The sequence below is a fragment of the Rattus norvegicus genome, chromosome 4 (genome assembly GCF_021556685.1).
Source record: "Rattus norvegicus strain SHRSP/BbbUtx chromosome 4, alternate assembly SHRSP_T2T, whole genome shotgun sequence".
NCBI lineage: Eukaryota > Metazoa > Chordata > Mammalia > Rodentia > Muridae > Rattus > Rattus norvegicus.
Window position 1 is genome coordinate 170,180,704 of NC_141537.1, and position 17,413 is coordinate 170,198,116.

Below are 17,413 nucleotides of genomic sequence, written 5' to 3' on the forward strand. Positions count from 1 at the left end.
TCGCAGATAAGCCACCATCAGATGGCTCAGCTGTGTTTCGTCAACTTCCAGACAGCTGAGCAACCTTTACCAGACTCTCAAAGGTAGGAACTGTCTTATACTTGCCCTTTTTATCTGCGTCACGTAGTCTAGAACCTGCCTTAAGTGATCAGGGAAGAGAAGGTGGTTCTGGGAGATGGATAGAGCGAAGCAGTGTGAAGGGGAAGGAGGCAGAGCAATGCCCTCTGGGTAGTGGTGGTGCACACCTTTAGATCCCAGCGCTTGGGAGGCACAGGGAGGTTCTCTTAGGCTTAGCTTCTAAAAATAAGGCTCAGGAGACAAGTTTGCTTAAGCAGATGTTGATAGCGAATGACACCTATGGTAGGGCTTAGCCTGCTTCCCAAACCCACTTAACTCCTAACACTGCTCTTCTACAGATGACTCGGTCGCTTCCTTTAGCTCCTGGCTGTTTTCTTGTTGAAACTTCTTGTCCTGTAGCGCGGCGGCCGAGTAGAGGTCTATACTTTCGGAGACAGAGCGGATGGGATGGCTGGGGTGCTGATGGCAACTGGTCGAAGGTTCCCCTGCGTGGACTGCGCAGGTCAACGGAGGAAGGAAACAGCGGTGGTGCTGTGCCCGGCAACTGGGGTTGGTGTTAAAACTTGTACCGTGCCTACACTTGAACTCCAGCACCATCCTGGTGTAGGTGTTGAAGGTGGTGACTGCTGATACCATACAGCAGGTGAAGGAAACCCAGGCCGTGCTAGGGGCAAACACAGGAGGGCCAGTAAGAGTCTGACTCTGGAAAGAAAAGTGTCATGCATTCTACCAGAGATGAGGTGCTGTCTTTAGGGTCATATGGGCGCCTGAGTCTATTGCCTTCTGCCACGCTACCGTAAAGAACGGCGACCAGAGGACTTCATTGGCCTTCGTTTTGTAGTCAAAGAGGAAACAGGAGGTCTTCTGCACTGAATTCCCCAACTTGCCACTAGCTGTGCGTTGATGCCTCCCTGTGGTGTGTTTATTTACCCCTATAAAATTTCCTAGATCCCACAGACTTCAGGCTCTGATCTATGTGGTGGGCAGGCTCTGACACACCCCTGTCCCCCCTTCATTCTTCCCTCCTTGGCCTGTGTCAAAGGGATCCTGAAGTAAGCCTCCCTCCACTGTCCAATGTTGTTGTTTAGAACTTAACTGTTTCCAAGCTGAACCTTTTGAATCATTCATGAAAACATTTTACTACAGCTCTGAAGGATTCAATTATTATGGATACTGTGGTTCTTGGCACAGGGTAGTTTACAGTGGAAGCTGGGTGGATCTGAGAAAGGACAAAGCACTTTCCTAAAGACCAGGGAGCCAAACCCCTAAATCTCCCTGTCATCTTGGGAAGCCCAGGAAACAGGAAGTTTTGTGAGGTTAGGACCAGATGCCTGGGGACCAAAGGCTGGTAAAGGCAGGCCCAGGGCTGTCCTATACACTGTTATCCCTGACAGTAGATGCCTTGCAGCCTGAGCCCCAGAGTTCTGTTTCTTTGTGTGTGTGTGTGTGTGTGTGTGTGTGTGTGTGTGTGTACAGCCTCTTGGATCTGTCCACCTTATTTGAGGCTGCACGTTTTTTGTTGTTTGCCACTAAGTACACAGTGCAACTGGCCTGTGAGCTTCCAGGAATTCTCCATGCCTCCCATCCCTCTCCATCTATACTGCTCAGGGATTATAGACACATGCTACCGGGTTTGCCTTCTATATGGGTTAGAGTTCCATAGATAATGCATGCCGTCAGTCTCAGCACTCAGGAGGCAGAGGCTGGCAGATCTCTTGTGAGTTAGAGGCTAGCCTGGTCTATAAAGCAAGTCCAAGACCGCCAGGGCTACCCAGAGAGAGAGAGAGAGAGAGAGAGAGAGAGAGAGAGAGAGAGAGAGAGAGAGAGAGAGAGAGAGAGAAGAGAGAGAGAGAGAGAGAGAGAGAGAGAGAGAGAGAGAGAGAGAGAGAGAGAGAGAGTATATATATGAGAATGGGCAAAAGGCTGACAGGTTGGGGCAAACAGCAAAGCTGACATGGGGCTGGTGGGCTGATTCAAGTCCTCAATGGTAAAACATTGCAGCTTGGGAAAATGGCTAGGATCTGACGTGGGAAAGCCCCAGTGTCCCTTGATTCTGATGGAAAGGTGAGCCCAGCAGAGTGTATATTCTGTGCCATTAATGCCCTCGACATTTTGTTGTTGTTGCAGTTCTAATGTAGGTTCTCAGGAAAAGTGAGAAAGGACGCCTGAAGGTGGAGGGGCTCCAAGTAAAGATAACGTTCAGCCTGGATGCATGGCATACACCTGTAATCCCAGCACTTGGGAAATAGAGGCAGGAGAAGCAGGAGTTCAGGGCCAGTCTTGGCTACATAGTTAGAGGCTACCTTGGGCAATGTGAGGTGTATCCTACGCCCCACAAAAGAAATTTGAAATGATTGATTTGAGCCCTTTGTTTTCAAGGTTAGAATGTGGAAGGGAATGGTATTGTGCGAGGCAACTGGTGTTGGCGGGCGCTCATGCTGAACTCCAGCACCGACCTCATGGTGACAGCTGGCACCAGACAGTTCTATTTCTAGCAGGTTTGGTAGAATTTGAAACTCTGGAGTTAGGAAGAAGTTACTCTTGGAGTAACGGTGTATATACTGGATGCAAGAGATTTCAGTGGAGGCTCATGGGCAGATCAGATGGAATTCCATCCAAATTTCAAGATTATAATTATTGTCCGTATTTCTCTAATACTCCGAGTCATAAGCTATAGAACAAAGTTCCTACAAGCCATGTAAAACCAGCCTTGCCGCTCAAGGACAGTGTGTAGATCAAAGAAGCCACTGTCACTGCCGCTGAGCAGAAAACCTGACCAGATTGCATCCTAAGAGAAAGAATGTTCTGTGCACCCTCTGAAGCCAGAAAGAAGAGATAGATAGATAGATAGATAGATAGATAGATAGATAGATAGATAGATAGATAGATAGATAGATACAGATGATAGATAGATAGATGATAGATAGATGATAGATAGATAGATGATAGATACAGATAGATACAGGTGATAGATAGATGATAGATAGATACAGATGATAGATAGATAGATATATAGATATATAGATAGATAGATAGATAGAGACAGAGACAGAGAGAGGAGGGGGTCTCCCTGGTCCTGCTCTGCATTTGACTGGCGGATGAGGCGGACCTGGAGTTGGGTTGGGAAGGTCCAAGGCATGAGGGTTACTTACTAGAAAGCCCAGCCATAATTCCAAGAGTGTGGTCTCCAGTCCTCCGGACCCAAGTTGGCAGTTGCCTGGAAGACTTGCAAATATAGCATATGAGCTACCATCCCCAGCAGGCCTACGGAGGAACAAGAAAGCAGAGGCTTGTGTGGCATCCAGCTGTTGGCACCCAGGTCAGTCTGCCCCAGGCATCTCCTCGCACACCTACAATGGTCAGGAGCTGTGACAAAATCTGAGTTGGTCTCATGGCCATTGCTCATTTTGAGTTCTTCCTAGACGTTGGTCTTCACCGTGTGTGTGTGTGTGTGTGTGTGTGTGTGTGTGTGTGTGTGTGTGTGTGTGTGTGTGTGTGGTTTTATTTCACTTTAAATTTTAACCAGCCATGACAGGGAGGTAAAGCTATATACTCCGGTTGGAAAGTAAAGCCAGCCAAAAGTTTTACACGTTGAGAAAGCTTGCAAATAAAGGAACCTAGAAGTGAGGGCATGTATGAAGGACAGAACACAGTTTCACATGCTACCTCAATTTAAAGCGAAAACTTAAGTTGCCTTACTCTGTCGCCTCTCTGTGTGTCATTGTAGGCACGAGCGTGCGCGGCTGCCTGTGTATATGCACGAGGGTCCTCAGGTTTCCCAAGGTCTCCTGCTGAATTTGGAGCTCACCACTCTTTGCCTAGGCTAGCTGGCCAGCAAGTGTTAGTAATGCCCCTGACACTCTCACACCCAGAGCTGGGGCCGCAGGTGCAGGTGGCTGAGCCCAGCTTTTTATGTGATGCTGGAGATTCTAACTCAGGTCCCCCAACTTGAGCACCAAGAGCTCTTACCTATTGAGCCACCTGCCCAACTCCTCCCCCACCTTTTCTCCTTGCCCCCCGGGCCTTTCCTCCTCTCAGGGACACAATTCCAAGCCTTGAAGGTGGCTCTTCACGCTGACCCCTGTGAACCAAGGCATGGTGCTGTACACCTCGAATGCCAGCCCTTGGAAGTGTGAGGCCACCCAGCACTTGAGTTACTCTGTGTAGTCTTCCTACCCAGGAAGGCCCTGGGCTGTGTCGCTGCTCGGTCACTCACCTGACAGGACCAAGGAGACTGCTGCAAAAGCGCTTAGCTTGAGCCCACAGCCAGGGTTGCTGGTGAGCAGCAGATCTGTCAGTAGCAGGAGGAAGCTGATGAATTGAAGTCCGATATAGGCAGTTTGTGCTCCCAGCGACAGCCAGAGGACCTCTGCAAGGAGCCAGGGAAAGAAACCCCACCCAGACGGTGAGCAACCACTGTGGACGCACGTGCCCACTAGAAGTCAGAGGCCCAGAAGAGCAGGAGGAGAGAGACAAAGCTGAAACAAGCACCCAGTGTCCACGAGGAACCTGTGTGTCACTGTGTGTGTGCGAGTGGGAACATTATGTTTTTATTTTCTGGTCCTCTCTCCTTTTAGTAAGGAAAAACTTGGATGAGGCAGCGTCCACCTGTAGTCCCAGTGGTAGAGACAGGAAGAGAGTGACTTCTCAAGGCCAGCCCAGCTACAGAGACCCTATCTCAAGGAAACAAAACCAAAGGCAAACATCCCCTCCCCCAACACTAAGAAAATAGGGAGGGAAAGGAGTGCCTTTTGCCTTGTGAGCTGCATTCCCACATGTGAGAGTGAGGTAGAGAAAGGAGACCACAGCGCAGTTTAGATCCAGAGAGGCCCAGGTCCACGGTTACCGAACACAGCACGTACTTGCCAAGGGCCCCCAGGGGAGGTAGAGGAGAGAAGCCATCTCCATTAGCCACTCCCCTCCAAATCGGAGAGTGGGGTGACATGAGCCTTGCAACGTGGCAAATTCCAGTAGTCCTTTCTCACCTCTCTGGGCTGGTGGTGTGAGTTCAATGAAACGTCGGCACTTCTCCCCTGAAACACATAAGGGTCAGTGTCACAAGGCGCTTCTGGGAACTGTGGCATGGAGATGGCCCACGGAACCCTGCTCCATGTGCTCTGGCAAACCGGAGCAAAAGCACTGATGAATTAGGCATCATTTCCTGGCCTTCACCTCTGATTGTGAAGAAGAATCTAGGTCAGAGCTTCAATTTCCTGTCTTGATGTTAACAAGTCCTTCTCTGATGGACCAAAACTATGTGTAGAACTGGGACTGGGACAGGGTCAGATACCACAAGGCTATGGGTAATAAGCATCTGTGCTCTCTCTCCTCCCTCCCTCTCTCCTCCCCATCCCTCCTCTTCCTCCCCTTCCCCTTTCTTACCTCCCTCCCCCATTTTTATTTCTCTTCCATGTTTTTCCCCCTTAGCCCACTTGGTAGAGATTTTAATACCAAGTTGAACATGATCTCAGGTTTTAGCCCCAGTGTGACTTTTAAATATTCTGAATGGGGAAGAGGAGGTGGAAGCAGAATATGGGTGTCGTTCTTTCTAATCAAAGGCATACACATTGACTGGTGTGAGTTGAACAGTGTTTTTTTTCAGAGACTTAGAAACATCTATCTGTAGTTCCTCCAGGGCATCCTAAAATCAATCAATCAATCTTCTATATTATCTCTATAATATCCATCTTTTATACTATGTATCTATCATCTATCTTTTATATTATCTATGTATGTATCTAAGTATGTATGTATTTATCAATCTGTCTCTTTTCATCTATCTATCTATCTATCTATCTATCTATCTATCTATCTATCTATCTATCTATCTATCTATCTTTCCATCCATCCATCCATCCATCCATCCATCCATCCATCCATCCATCCATCCATCTATTTTGAAACCCCAGGAACCAACACAGGGCTTGCACATGCTAACTATTCAACCCCAGCACTACATGTCCAACTCTTTTCAAGACTGTCTCACTAGACAGTCCAGTATGCTCTTGAAATCACCATTTACCTCAGGTCTTCCTCAACTCCCCATCCTCCTGCCTCAGCCTCTGGAGTGTTGGTTCTGTCTATAGGAGCATGCCACTATAATTTCACCTTACCCTTTAAACTGCAACACTAGTGCTTAGCCAAAAAGGGAGGAGGACTGAGGCGTGCTGTACCTCCGCCCTTTTATTTAACAGGAGCGTCAAGTCCTACAGGAATGAAGTTGCTCATGCAGAGGTCTGGTTGGGCAGAACTAAGGTTGTTTCTAACAGCAGTGGTAGCCCGCTTGAAGGAAGATTCTAACGATTCTAATGTGTCAGGTCTGAAAGCCAACGCATTGTTAAGCCAGATTTGCTGAAGTTAGAGAAGATGAGAAGCTTCAGGGGGATTTTGACTGTATTAAAAGGGGCCACAGAGAAGAGGTAGCAGAAAGTAGAGCTTGGGCGTGAGGCCCATGAGGGTTTGGGAAAACATACACCTTCCCTTTGCTGCTCTGACTCTCCTCAGCCCATTGGACTTTCTTTGCCTGCATAAGATCCCAAGATTGCCTGCCTTAGCCTGGTATGGTGTCTCATATCAAGAAGCCATAGCAGGAGTTGCGGAGTTGCGGAGTTGCGGCAAATTCTAGGTCAGCCAGGTATACACAGTGAGTTCTAGGACAGCCTGGGCTACCAAGTGAGTCAATGTCTCAAACATTTTTCTCTTTGAGAGGGCAGGCAGGATGGCTCCAGTGCATGCTTGCCAAACCTGGCTACTTGAATTCGATCCCCTGGTCCCCCAGCTGGAGGGGGAGAATGGATCCCTGAGTACTGTCCTCTGACCTCCACATGCACATGCAAACCCCTGTACACACCCACACACAACACAAAGAAAATGTAATGGAGAAAGCAGGTCGGGCCCTGCAGCTGGTGAGAGAGAATTACCTGGCTCTTCCACGGTTTCCTCACAGGATAGCCACATGCCACTGCGGAAGGTAAGGAAGGAGAAGCGGTCATCCCCAGCCTCCCAGGTGTATTGTACCACCTCCTGGGCTGATGCGTTGGTGATGCCCCCATCCAAGGACATCGGCATGTCAAAGCACTTGGCTGCCAGACTTTGCCCGCACAGGGGCTTGGGCACCTTCTGTGCCCCCACAAACCACTCGCTGCTGAGCAGGGATGCTGTGGAGAGGCCGAGTGATAGCATGTTGAGGATGGCAGAAACGAAGGTCCGCTGGTCAGAGGGACCCTTCTGGAACTCCATCTGCAACACACAAGCAGGGGAGGACGACAGAGCTGAAGAGTGTGCCCCACTCTCTCATCTTCCCTTCAACACTGACGAGCAAAGCCTGCCACTCGAGTGCTTTCTTCGGGAGCCCCGTGGAAGCCTTGCTTCTACGTGGCCAGGAGCACTGTAGTGATGTTCGCCATTAAATTGGACCCCGTGTGGCTCCTGCAGAGCAGCAGTGATTTTCATAGTCAGAACAATGGCTGGATAGACCCGGGACAGGCTTCCAGAGGGACAAAGGTGATACCAGACGGGAGACATTAAGGTGGGGGATTCTAAAGTCAGAGTGAATTGGATGTGAGCAGGGCAGTATCTTACCTATCTGCATCTGGAGGCAGGAGAGTTCCGTGTTTGCCTGGCTTCTGGCTGGCAAGCCCCAGGGAATGTGTGCACGTGTGTCTGGGTGGAAAACCTCCTCAGGACCCCACTTAGAGTTTGCAGCCTCAGGTAGAGGCAGCAAGGGGACAAGGACAGCTCATTGCAAATGCTCTGAGCTGTCAGCCTCCTTTTGCATACTTTTCACAATTATTTGTTCATGTATATAAAGTAGTAGGTTTTATAGTGACATTTCCATACTTACATATTATATTTTGCTTAAATATTTCCCTAAATAATTTATTGTTTCTAATTTCATGTCATATGTAATATACATCAATCTAGGGTCTGTGTTTAAGAGAAACATGCATTATGTCTCTCCTCTGTTATCCCAAGCCATTCTTCTCTCTCCTTTTATTCACCTTTTATTCTTCTGTTTTTCTATCCTGTAGACATATATTTATTCATATATATGTTATATATATTATATATATATGGGAAAAATGCAATATTTGTCCGAGTCTGGCTTACTTTACCAAGTTTCGCTTGTTTTCCTATAAATAGGTTTATTCCTTACAGCTGAAGGTAACTCCATGGTGTGTCTGTGTATGATCAAGTTGTGTGACCCCAGGGGAGGCAGTTGGAACTTCTGCTGCCTTCAGGATAAAAGATGGCAGAGTGTACGTATCTCATTCTGAGAATGCTTGCTTAGAATGCATGGAGCCCTGGGTTTGAACCCAGCACTGTTTAAATCCAGTGCAGTGGAGCATACCTGTGGTCCCAGGACCTGAGGAGGAGAGGCAGGAAGGTCATTCCTCGCTACTTTGAAGCCAGCCTGGGCTACATCAGATCCTGTCTCAAAAGTAAAGACCAGTGTTAACCGTATCAACCTCATTACGATGATGCGATTTGAACTGAGTTTGATTTAGAAAAATAATCGTGGTCCGTTTTGAGCACCATAAGGTTCTTTAGTAGCCGGGGAGCAGCAGAGAAGCCTGCGCTTAGCTTCCAGATGGTTCTTAAAGCAGACCGCCCTGAGCTTCCATGAGATCTCTCCCATCAAAATTAATCAGGCCCAAATCTGCTTAGCTTAAGGATGTAGATAACCTCCCAGGCCAACACACAGACTCCACAATCTCCGTGTACCCCAGCTTAGCAGAGTCTACATCTAACAGCTTATGAGGGTGACCCCTCGCTCTTCAGGATCTCCGGGGATGGGAGCACTCCACATCGCATGCACCGCAAACGTGACACTGATTCCGCACACAAACATCCAAAACATAAAACGCAAGAATAAATGGCCCCTGGAAACTGATCTGCTAATATGGTTTTTAAAAAGAAGCACCCAACGCGTGAACTCCACCAAGAAACATAAGTCTTCGTAAGACTCAGGGTGACCTGGACTGAGGACAAATCAGTTCATGGATCAACCCATCTAGGAGCAGGAGGGATGGTGGCTTGCCAGGGTCCACCGTCAATTGCCGTCTGCTCCACAAGCTCAAAGACGTTATCTTCCTTTTGGTCTCCAAAGTTATGGGCTTCCACCCTCGTTCCAGCTTCATGAGCTACCCTCGTGGAGTATTCTGTTTATTGATTTTCATAAATTAGCAGCCAACATAGTAGGCTTCACGGTGGCATTTCCCCTTTGCTCTTGCTCTTTGTCCCCAAGTCACTGCCCACTGCCACCAACCCCTTCCTCAACCCTTCCATTCTACGACCCACTCCCTCCTTCCTTTTAGAGCTTTTCTCCTCCTCACGATCCCTTTATGGTCCACGAAACTCCTACGTGAAAATAATCAGAGCACCTGTAGATGAGAGAAAGGCAGTGTTTTCTCTTCTGGGTTTGACTTACTTACACAACATATGTGTGTCCACATCCATATATTTTCCTGCAAATTTCGTGATTTAATTTTCCCTCCCAGATGAATACAGTTCCATTAGGTATGTACAGCAGATTTTCCATATCCATCTGTGGTAGTCATGTAGGTTGGTTCAGTGCCTTAGCTCCCATGAAAACTGTGGCATTGGACATGATGTGTGAGCATTTTTGTGTGTGTGGGTATCCTTTCTAATTATCTGACATCCATGGCTTGAACAGGAAAAGAACTTCAGGTGAACATCTTTAATCATTCTATAAAAAGACCAAACCTGAGATTTAGGCAATTCCCAATCTCCACCCAAGGGTTCTATTTTAATAGGGATATTGAGCCATCTACTCTCATACCAGACCAGCTCTCGGCTTTATCATTAATCCGTTTCAAGTCACATATTTACATATGTCCCTGTAGGTTATTCAGAGATAAAGAATATCGAGGCTTACCTCAGGGACGTATACCTTGTGGCCTCAAGCAAGATGCCAAGCAGATAATGAAAGAGAGGATGTGAGAAACAAAGGATGAATAACTTGAAAATGACCCAAAGAGGCTCTTTCCAGACAGAACACCCACCAGGGATAGGCGTTGTCCTCTCTCGTGTCCCCACTGGTTGGAGACAGGGTCTCAGGTCGCTTGTGACCTCAATCTGACTACGTGGCTTTGTGCTTTGAAGCTGATCCCCAATCCTCCCGCCCCACCTCTCACGTGCTAGAACTACATATATGTGCTGCCTTGTCCAGAATTGTGAATGCTGGGCAAGCGTTCTACTGAGCTCCCACAGCCCCAGATTGACAGTTAGAAGGACATCTCACCAGGGAGACTTTTCAACAATTCCTATCCCCCATGCAGCATCTTTCGTCACATGACTTCTCTCTGTAGTTGACACTTCAAACTTGAAGAACAAATCTCATTTCCCATGTTCCTTAGGTGTCTTCTAGAGTGACAGAACCTAAGAGCTCTCTCTCTCTCTCTCTCTCTCTCTCTCTCTCTCTCTCTGCATATGCTGACAGATCCCTTCCCGAGGTGACCCTCTCCTCTCTAAAGAGACAGGGTACAAGCCCTGTAACTGGCACAGTAACATCCATGTACATTAACAGAAAAACATGGCATTAGCGAATGACAACAAGGACAGTCGGTTGACGGGGTTCACCTCTTCACAGAGCCAGGGGCTAAGGTTTCCCCTGCAAAATCAAAGGGGGAAGCTGGTTACCTTGGCCATGGTCGGCTTCTGGTGGCCTGTCTGGAAGGGTGGACAGATTTCATCTGCACAGGTCTCTTTGGTGCAAAGCAGCAAGAGAGAATGCAGAGTTCCCTCCCTCCTCCCTTGCCTTCCCATCCCTCCCCTTTTAGCTCATAGTTTGAGGAATGCCTCTTGATTAAATGCTGCTATGCAGTGAACGTGGGCATTTAATAATTGACAGTGTAATCACAGCCCAGATGTTCCTGGAGATTATGCCAGAGTCCAGAGCAGCACAGATCTGCACTTGCAGAGGGGACATTCTGTACAAAAAGCAAAGAGCGATTGAAGTTCCCTCTACCTCTTGTTCCCTAGGTGAGGGGTGTGACCATCCAGGGCTAGACTTTTCACAGCAATACACAAAAAATATTGATCCGCTCTAACTTCTCAGTGTCCTGCAAGAAGCAGCTTTAGGGTTTGCATTGTTAAAGCTTCAGGAGCCACAGATAAGACTACTGGCTTGTTCAGTGTGCAGTCTCCCTTTTCTGGGCAGTTCGTGAACAGTTGCTCCTCTCCTCTCATGGTGAATGTGTTGGGTGGGGACGAAGATGAGGATGGGGTGGAAGAGAGCAGGTCTGAAGATCTGGAGAAGAGCTCAGGGTCTGATGGTCCTATAATGACCATCATTTTTTCCCCAACTTTCAAGCAAATGGACATCTTTTTATTTAACCCAAACAAGCTACGACGACAGCAGCAACAACAACGAATCCAGTCAACTGTTGAGGAGTGGGTCACATCTATCCTTTGGGCAGTCATTAGAAACACAGAGCATTCTTTCCGTCATCACAATCGAACAGACCTACATTTTCCAGCAGCTACTCTCTTCCTTCAACCCAGAATGTCTTCAGCTTCTTCTGACACTTCTCACTCTCTTCCTCCAAAGAGACAGGGTTTCTGTGTAGCCCCGGCTGTCCTGGAAGTTGTAGACTAGGGCTGGCCTCGAACTCAGGGACCCTCCTTCGGCTGCCTCCTTCTGCATGCCGGGATGAAAGGCGTGCTCCACCGACACCCCGCATTCTTTTGCCCTTTCAATTTTAGTGTAAAAAGTCATTCGCTCTTTGAAAATGGTTTTCTCCTCTTTGTCTTTGCTGCACCATGCCTTTCCTGATACTGTTTTTGTTCCTTTTCGCAGTGTGTGTGTGTGTGTGCATGTGTGCGTAGCAGGGGCGTGGCACATGTATTGAAGAGGACTCTGAGTTGGTTCTCTTCTTCTAACATGTGAGTTCCAGAAATCAAACTCAGGTCGTCAGGCTGACAAGTCCATTCATTGGCTCGACCATCTTTCAGCCCCCCCACCCCACCCCCCAAGATAACTTTTATGTGTCACCCAAGCACCCGTTTATTCATTGTGACACAACTCGATTTGCTTTGGGAGAAGGAGACAAGAATTTTGTGGTTCCATTTGGCTCTGGACTAGGCATTCCTGGATGCATGGTTTCTTCATGCCGCTGGGTGGCGCTATACCCCAATACTTTCTTCTTTCCTACCCTTTCCTTTCCTACCAGTCAGCACAAGGCGGGTAGAGGTGGCTCGTCTCTGCAGTACTGCTCGTTTTGAGTTCCCTTGGCTTTTGACCAGATACAAATCTACAGACTGCCATGTGTCAGCCTTATGGAATTCAGGACTGAGAATGAAGATTGGGGGGTGTCCAGCCACTCCCAGCAAGACCTTTCGAAGGGTTATTCCCTGTAGTTCATTTTTGGTGGCCAGTTGCCGTTCTCAGTGACTCAATAGATCCTCGAATGCCTCCCACGGGAAACGCAACAACAGAAAATAGTTAGCCAGCGTCTCCGGATGGAGTTTTGTGCACATGTTTTTCTCTTTAATTGTATCCCCTTTCTCTCTCCACCCGAGAACAGTGACCGATTCTTTTCCCTTCTTGACGCTTCCACCCTTCAAATACTTGGAGACGCGTCTCATATCCCGCCTTGAGTCACCGCTTGGCACAACACCGTGTCTTTGGTTTTTATTGCCTCTGCTCATAAACCGCACCCCCGAAGCCTTAATTGCCTCAAGTTTGCCTTCTTCAGGGAAAAGGGGATGGGCGTGGCAGGGTTGGATGAGGAGGCCCAGAGGTGGGTTTAAAATGAAGCTAATGAAACCCTACCTCTTCGGCCCCTCACTTATTTGAGCTGCTTCCAAGGGCCTGTTGCCCAATCCAAACTTGTAATTTTGTATTATTTTCCTTAAAGGTTTCCAAAATATTAGTTTAGGCCTCCACAGCAGCTCTGATCCACCCATTCCTAGGGTGCTTGGCTGAATACTTGGTGGATGTGACCAGTGTTAGTTTTCCTCTCTCTGAGGCCCCAAAGTCCAATTTCCTCTTTTTAACAAAAAAAAAAAAAAAAAAAAAAAAAAAAGCAAGCAACCAAGTTTCTGTGCTTTGCCACACAAAAAAATCAGAACACAGCATCCCATTCACTTCCTTTCATTGTAATTTGGGCTTGCTATTTCCTGGACCCAGACCCTTTCTTTTCCTCTTAGAACAGAAAAAGTAACTACTGGTCAATGTAACAGATTTAATTAAGCTTGTCTCCAAAGCTCACAACTCAGTGTGGAGACAAATATCCCGCATCTCAACCCAGTGTTTAAACTTGCTGTGTTGGGACTGTTAGTGGGAAGTTATGCTTTCCTGGGGTCATTCATGCACCTTGGCATTCATGACATCACAGTGCCAAGGCCTGAGTCTGGCCGTCACTTGCTAAGGTTCTCAGTCAGCCTTCTCTGTACCGTAGGAAACCATTTTTACTAGCTGTGCATGAGAGAAATGATGGTCTTGGGACGCCCATACTTTGTAGGCAGAAATTCAGTTTATTGCATGGCGAGTATGCTGTAGATTAGAGGTGAGTCAGAAGGTTGAATGAGAGCTGGTGTGCTCACCTCTTCCCTGACACGAGCCTGGGGCTAAGGGATCTAGTCATTTTGTCTCCTAAGCTGCCCACCTAAGACATCTTGTTTGCCCTGCCTTGAGTTTCTCTGTCCTCCCAGGGGCCAGAATTCTTGACCCATGGCCTCATTAAGTAATTCCTTTCTGCTACCCAACAAGCAAAGAGCTGGAGTGGAATTTAAGTCCTTCGGCTGTCACTGGCTGACACACAAACAGCTCTGCTCTCTGCACCTCCACATTCTGACAGGTACACACCTTCCCTGTAACTCATGTGCCCTCTGTATCTGTTGGCTCCTTTGACTCGAGTGTGGTAAAGCACTATGTTTTAAGGATTGCTGACTCCAGCACTGTCTCAAGTGAAGGAGTTTGGTATGGCTAACGAGGCTCACGCACATGTGTTGGGAAGCCTACCGGCAAAGACGTGAACACAGAACATGTGTGCAAACATCGTCAGGGACACACCACTCTTCCCAGTTCTCATAAAAAAAGCACCCGGGAGCCACAAAAAGACCCCAGAGCCCTGAAGGCGTACCAAAGGCCCTTCTACACGGATGCCAAGTTTTCAGACAGATATGCCAACACAGTTCTTCACACCTGTGAACATTCCTGCTTTTCCATGAGCAAAGGCTCAGAAAATAGCAATGATCTCATTACCAGTATTATCTTTAGTCTGACCAGAGGACAAACCGATCACTCATAACAGTGACAGATCGGAAATGTTCTGAACATTTCAAGACGGGTGATTCCCTACAGATTAGCATCATGTCATTTTGATGTGGCTGGAGCCTTCCGAACTTTAACTGCATATCGTGGGACATCGAACTCCTTCGTTTGATGAGACTTTGAAATGTTTCCCAGAGGACATTTATGACCTTTCAGATGCCCGCTCCGTATTTAACTCAGGACCTCCCATTTTACCCCACTTTTAAGGACCCACATAACCCCAAGTGCTCCCACGGTGGGTCACAAATACTGGCAATTCCCTCATTTAATGCTCATTGGGAGGGGCCAAAGGAAAACACTTGGGACCTCCCTCCAGCCTTTCCCTTTCCGCTTTGTCATGGAATTGTTTGAAGGCTTTTGCTTTGGCAGTCATTTCCAGGAGAGGAAGCCCTCCTCCCCTCCCTCTGCCTTTCTTCCATGCCCTAAGCTACTGGCTGGCATGAATCAGAGGGACAGCCACATCTGCACTTCCTGTGGGGCAATCTTTCACGTGCAAGTGACTGCTTAGGACACTAGGCTGGCTCCACTCCGGCTGGCTGCCCGGGTGTCTCCGGGACTGAGGGATTCAATGATGAAGAGGGGTGCCAGGAACGTAGCTTTCCCTAGAGTACAAGCTCGCCCTTTCCCACCCTAGCGTGCATTCCTTCGTTGCATGTTTTCCTTCCCTTTCTCCCCTCATCTTCACCCTCTCTGTCTCGGTGCCTGAGCCAGAGGAGATTTCTCCACGCTTCCCCATGAGTAACCCTCCAGTCGGTGTTTACTACGGCGCCCCAGTTGCCTAGCAGCGGGCGTGGTTGCCACGGCGACGCACCAGGACGTGTTTTGAATTGTTTCGCAGTGCCCCGCCCTTGCGCAGCCCGCGCTTATGACTTCTAGGACGGGTGTGGCAAGGAACCACGAGGTTTCTTCCTCTTTCTCTTCCTGGGGTGGGTCCTGCGTCGGTCGGCCTACCCGGCAGGCAAGGACCCGCCCAGGGGAGAGACCGGATCCTGGGGTAAATTCCTCACACCAGGTGGGACAAGTGTCCTGCTTGCTGTCAAATTTCAAATCAAGCATTTCCCTGTTCCCCCCAAAATGCGGTTCTCTAGGTCCTTTCTGAAGAAGGGGTAAAGTAGGCCTGCCTCGTTTTGTAGATAGGAGAGGTGAGAACATGAACCCCTCAACACATCTGAGGTCTAGTGGTTACCTACCTGCTTCCCCAAGGACTGACGGGGGAGGAGGGGGGTCCTCTACAGTTTTGACCTGAAGATCTAAAGAGGTGGAAGGAAAGCGGAATCTAAGGAAAAAGCATCCCATACTACCGGGCCAGGGGCTAGACAGTTCGCTAACCGCTCCCTAGGCCCCTGTACCCTACCAGATACAGAGGCGTCTCCATTGTACCGCTTGAATCCGGTCTTTGATTTGCACGAGATCACAAATGTAGACATGGCAGTCGGCATTCAGTCCTGCAACCCTAGAAGGCTCATTGCTTTTGAAGGAACGTGCCCACACAACAAAGGGCAGGCAGACACTTTTAACAAAAGCTGCAGATTTCGGGTGGCATCAGGGAAGGGCCTCCAGAATGAAGCGAGGGTTCAAGTATTCTGGGCTTTCTATTTCTTAGCTCCATGTCAACAGACTTCCCTGTAAGCCTGCCCCTTCTCTAGAGAACCAATCCTAAAAGATAATAAAATTTCAAGCTCTGACTGGCTTCTGCTCTCACGTTCATATGTGTAAGGGCTCCCCCAGTTGATGGTTGATATCGGGTACTTTTGGGTCTTCTATATGAACTTGGGGAAGCTGCCTTAGCCCACACTGCCGGCTCTTCTCGGTTTTGAGCTCTGCCCCAGTCTCACAGATGCTCCTGTCTTAGGCTAGCTTGGCCTTCTGAACACACTCGTTCACTGCGCCGTAACCATATATTACTCCCCCCCCCCCCCGTGTGTGTGTGTGTGTGTGTGTGTGTGTGTGTGTGTGTGTGTGTGAGTTCATGCCACTAGAGATCAGGCTCAAAATAGTGAATTAATCAGTTTTCACAACATTTCCAAAAGCTGTGTACCTACCTCCTGGGTGAGACAAACATTTTGAGTCAGCTGACAGGAGTCGCTCATTCACTGTTGAGGTTCTGAAACAGGTGTCTCAGTTTCTGCTCCGACAGGTCTTAATTAGTTTCGTGGCTCAGATGTTGAGGGAGAGGATGCACCAGGCCCCCCTCTTGCCAGCAGAGGGGTAAGGTGGTGTGTGGAGAGCTGAGCGAGGATGAATGCCTTCAGTCAGGACATCAGCTTGGGTAGGGCACGGGTTACTATGATGTCACTCTGTGATGTCATAGTAGCAGGCAGGGTTCTCTCCCCTGGATGCCCCACCCACTCCCCTCCCAACCCTAGAAAGACCAGGCTGGGAGAAGGGCACCCTCAGTACCTCTCAGAAGCCAGATGTCTCCTGAGGTTTTTTTTTTTTTTGACCCAATTGATAAGATATAATTGCCCAATTAAACATACAAAGCCCAGTACCATCCATCCCTTAGGAGCATTAATAACAACCTGTAAATACATAGAGCAGAATCTTAACGTCACCTGCCATGGCTTCTCACCCTCTTCTCTCCTCCTGAGGTCTATCAATCCGTACTTATTGTGTATAAAAAAAGACCTGGGGAGTTCATTCAAACATAAATCTGAAGGCTAGGGATGGTTGGCATATGGCACCAAACAGATCACAGTGGCTTGGGAGGCTTGCCCACTGCTGTGAAAGAGAATTACAGTTGTGAGTCCCATAAATCTTAAAATGTTCTAACACCCCCCCCCCCCATTCGAAATAGCAATACCAGTGAATTCTTACCCAATGCTGGGTGACAGCAGAGCCCCTCCCCCAACAACCACTTGAAGAACATATTGTTCTTAAAATGTAAATGCATTAAAATGAAATATAACAACTTAAGTTGTACCATTTCCATTATGAGGGCTCAAAAGCCTCATGTAGTAAGTAGCTACTGTGTTGGACTTTCTAACTTTAGACCATTCCTGAAGAGGCCATGATGCACAGAGTGGCCATTTTAAA

General features: G+C 48.2%; 1 protein-coding gene across 1 annotated transcript; it reads right to left on the minus strand.

Annotated features, from left to right (window-relative positions):
• Nucleotides 1–322: 322 nt before the first annotated feature.
• Gsg1 (germ cell associated 1) lies at nucleotides 323–16,596 on the minus strand. Its single transcript, NM_001013166.1, has 6 exons — nucleotides 16,420–16,596; nucleotides 6,999–7,317; nucleotides 4,941–5,111; nucleotides 4,295–4,447; nucleotides 3,231–3,342; nucleotides 323–742 (listed from the first exon to the last, which is right to left on the minus strand). The coding sequence occupies exons 1-6, from the start codon at nucleotides 16,465–16,467 to the stop codon at nucleotides 397–399; spliced, it is 1,149 nt and encodes a 382-aa protein (NP_001013184.2). The 5' UTR covers nucleotides 16,468–16,596; the 3' UTR covers nucleotides 323–396.
• Between the last annotated feature and the right edge of the window lie 817 nt (nucleotides 16,597–17,413).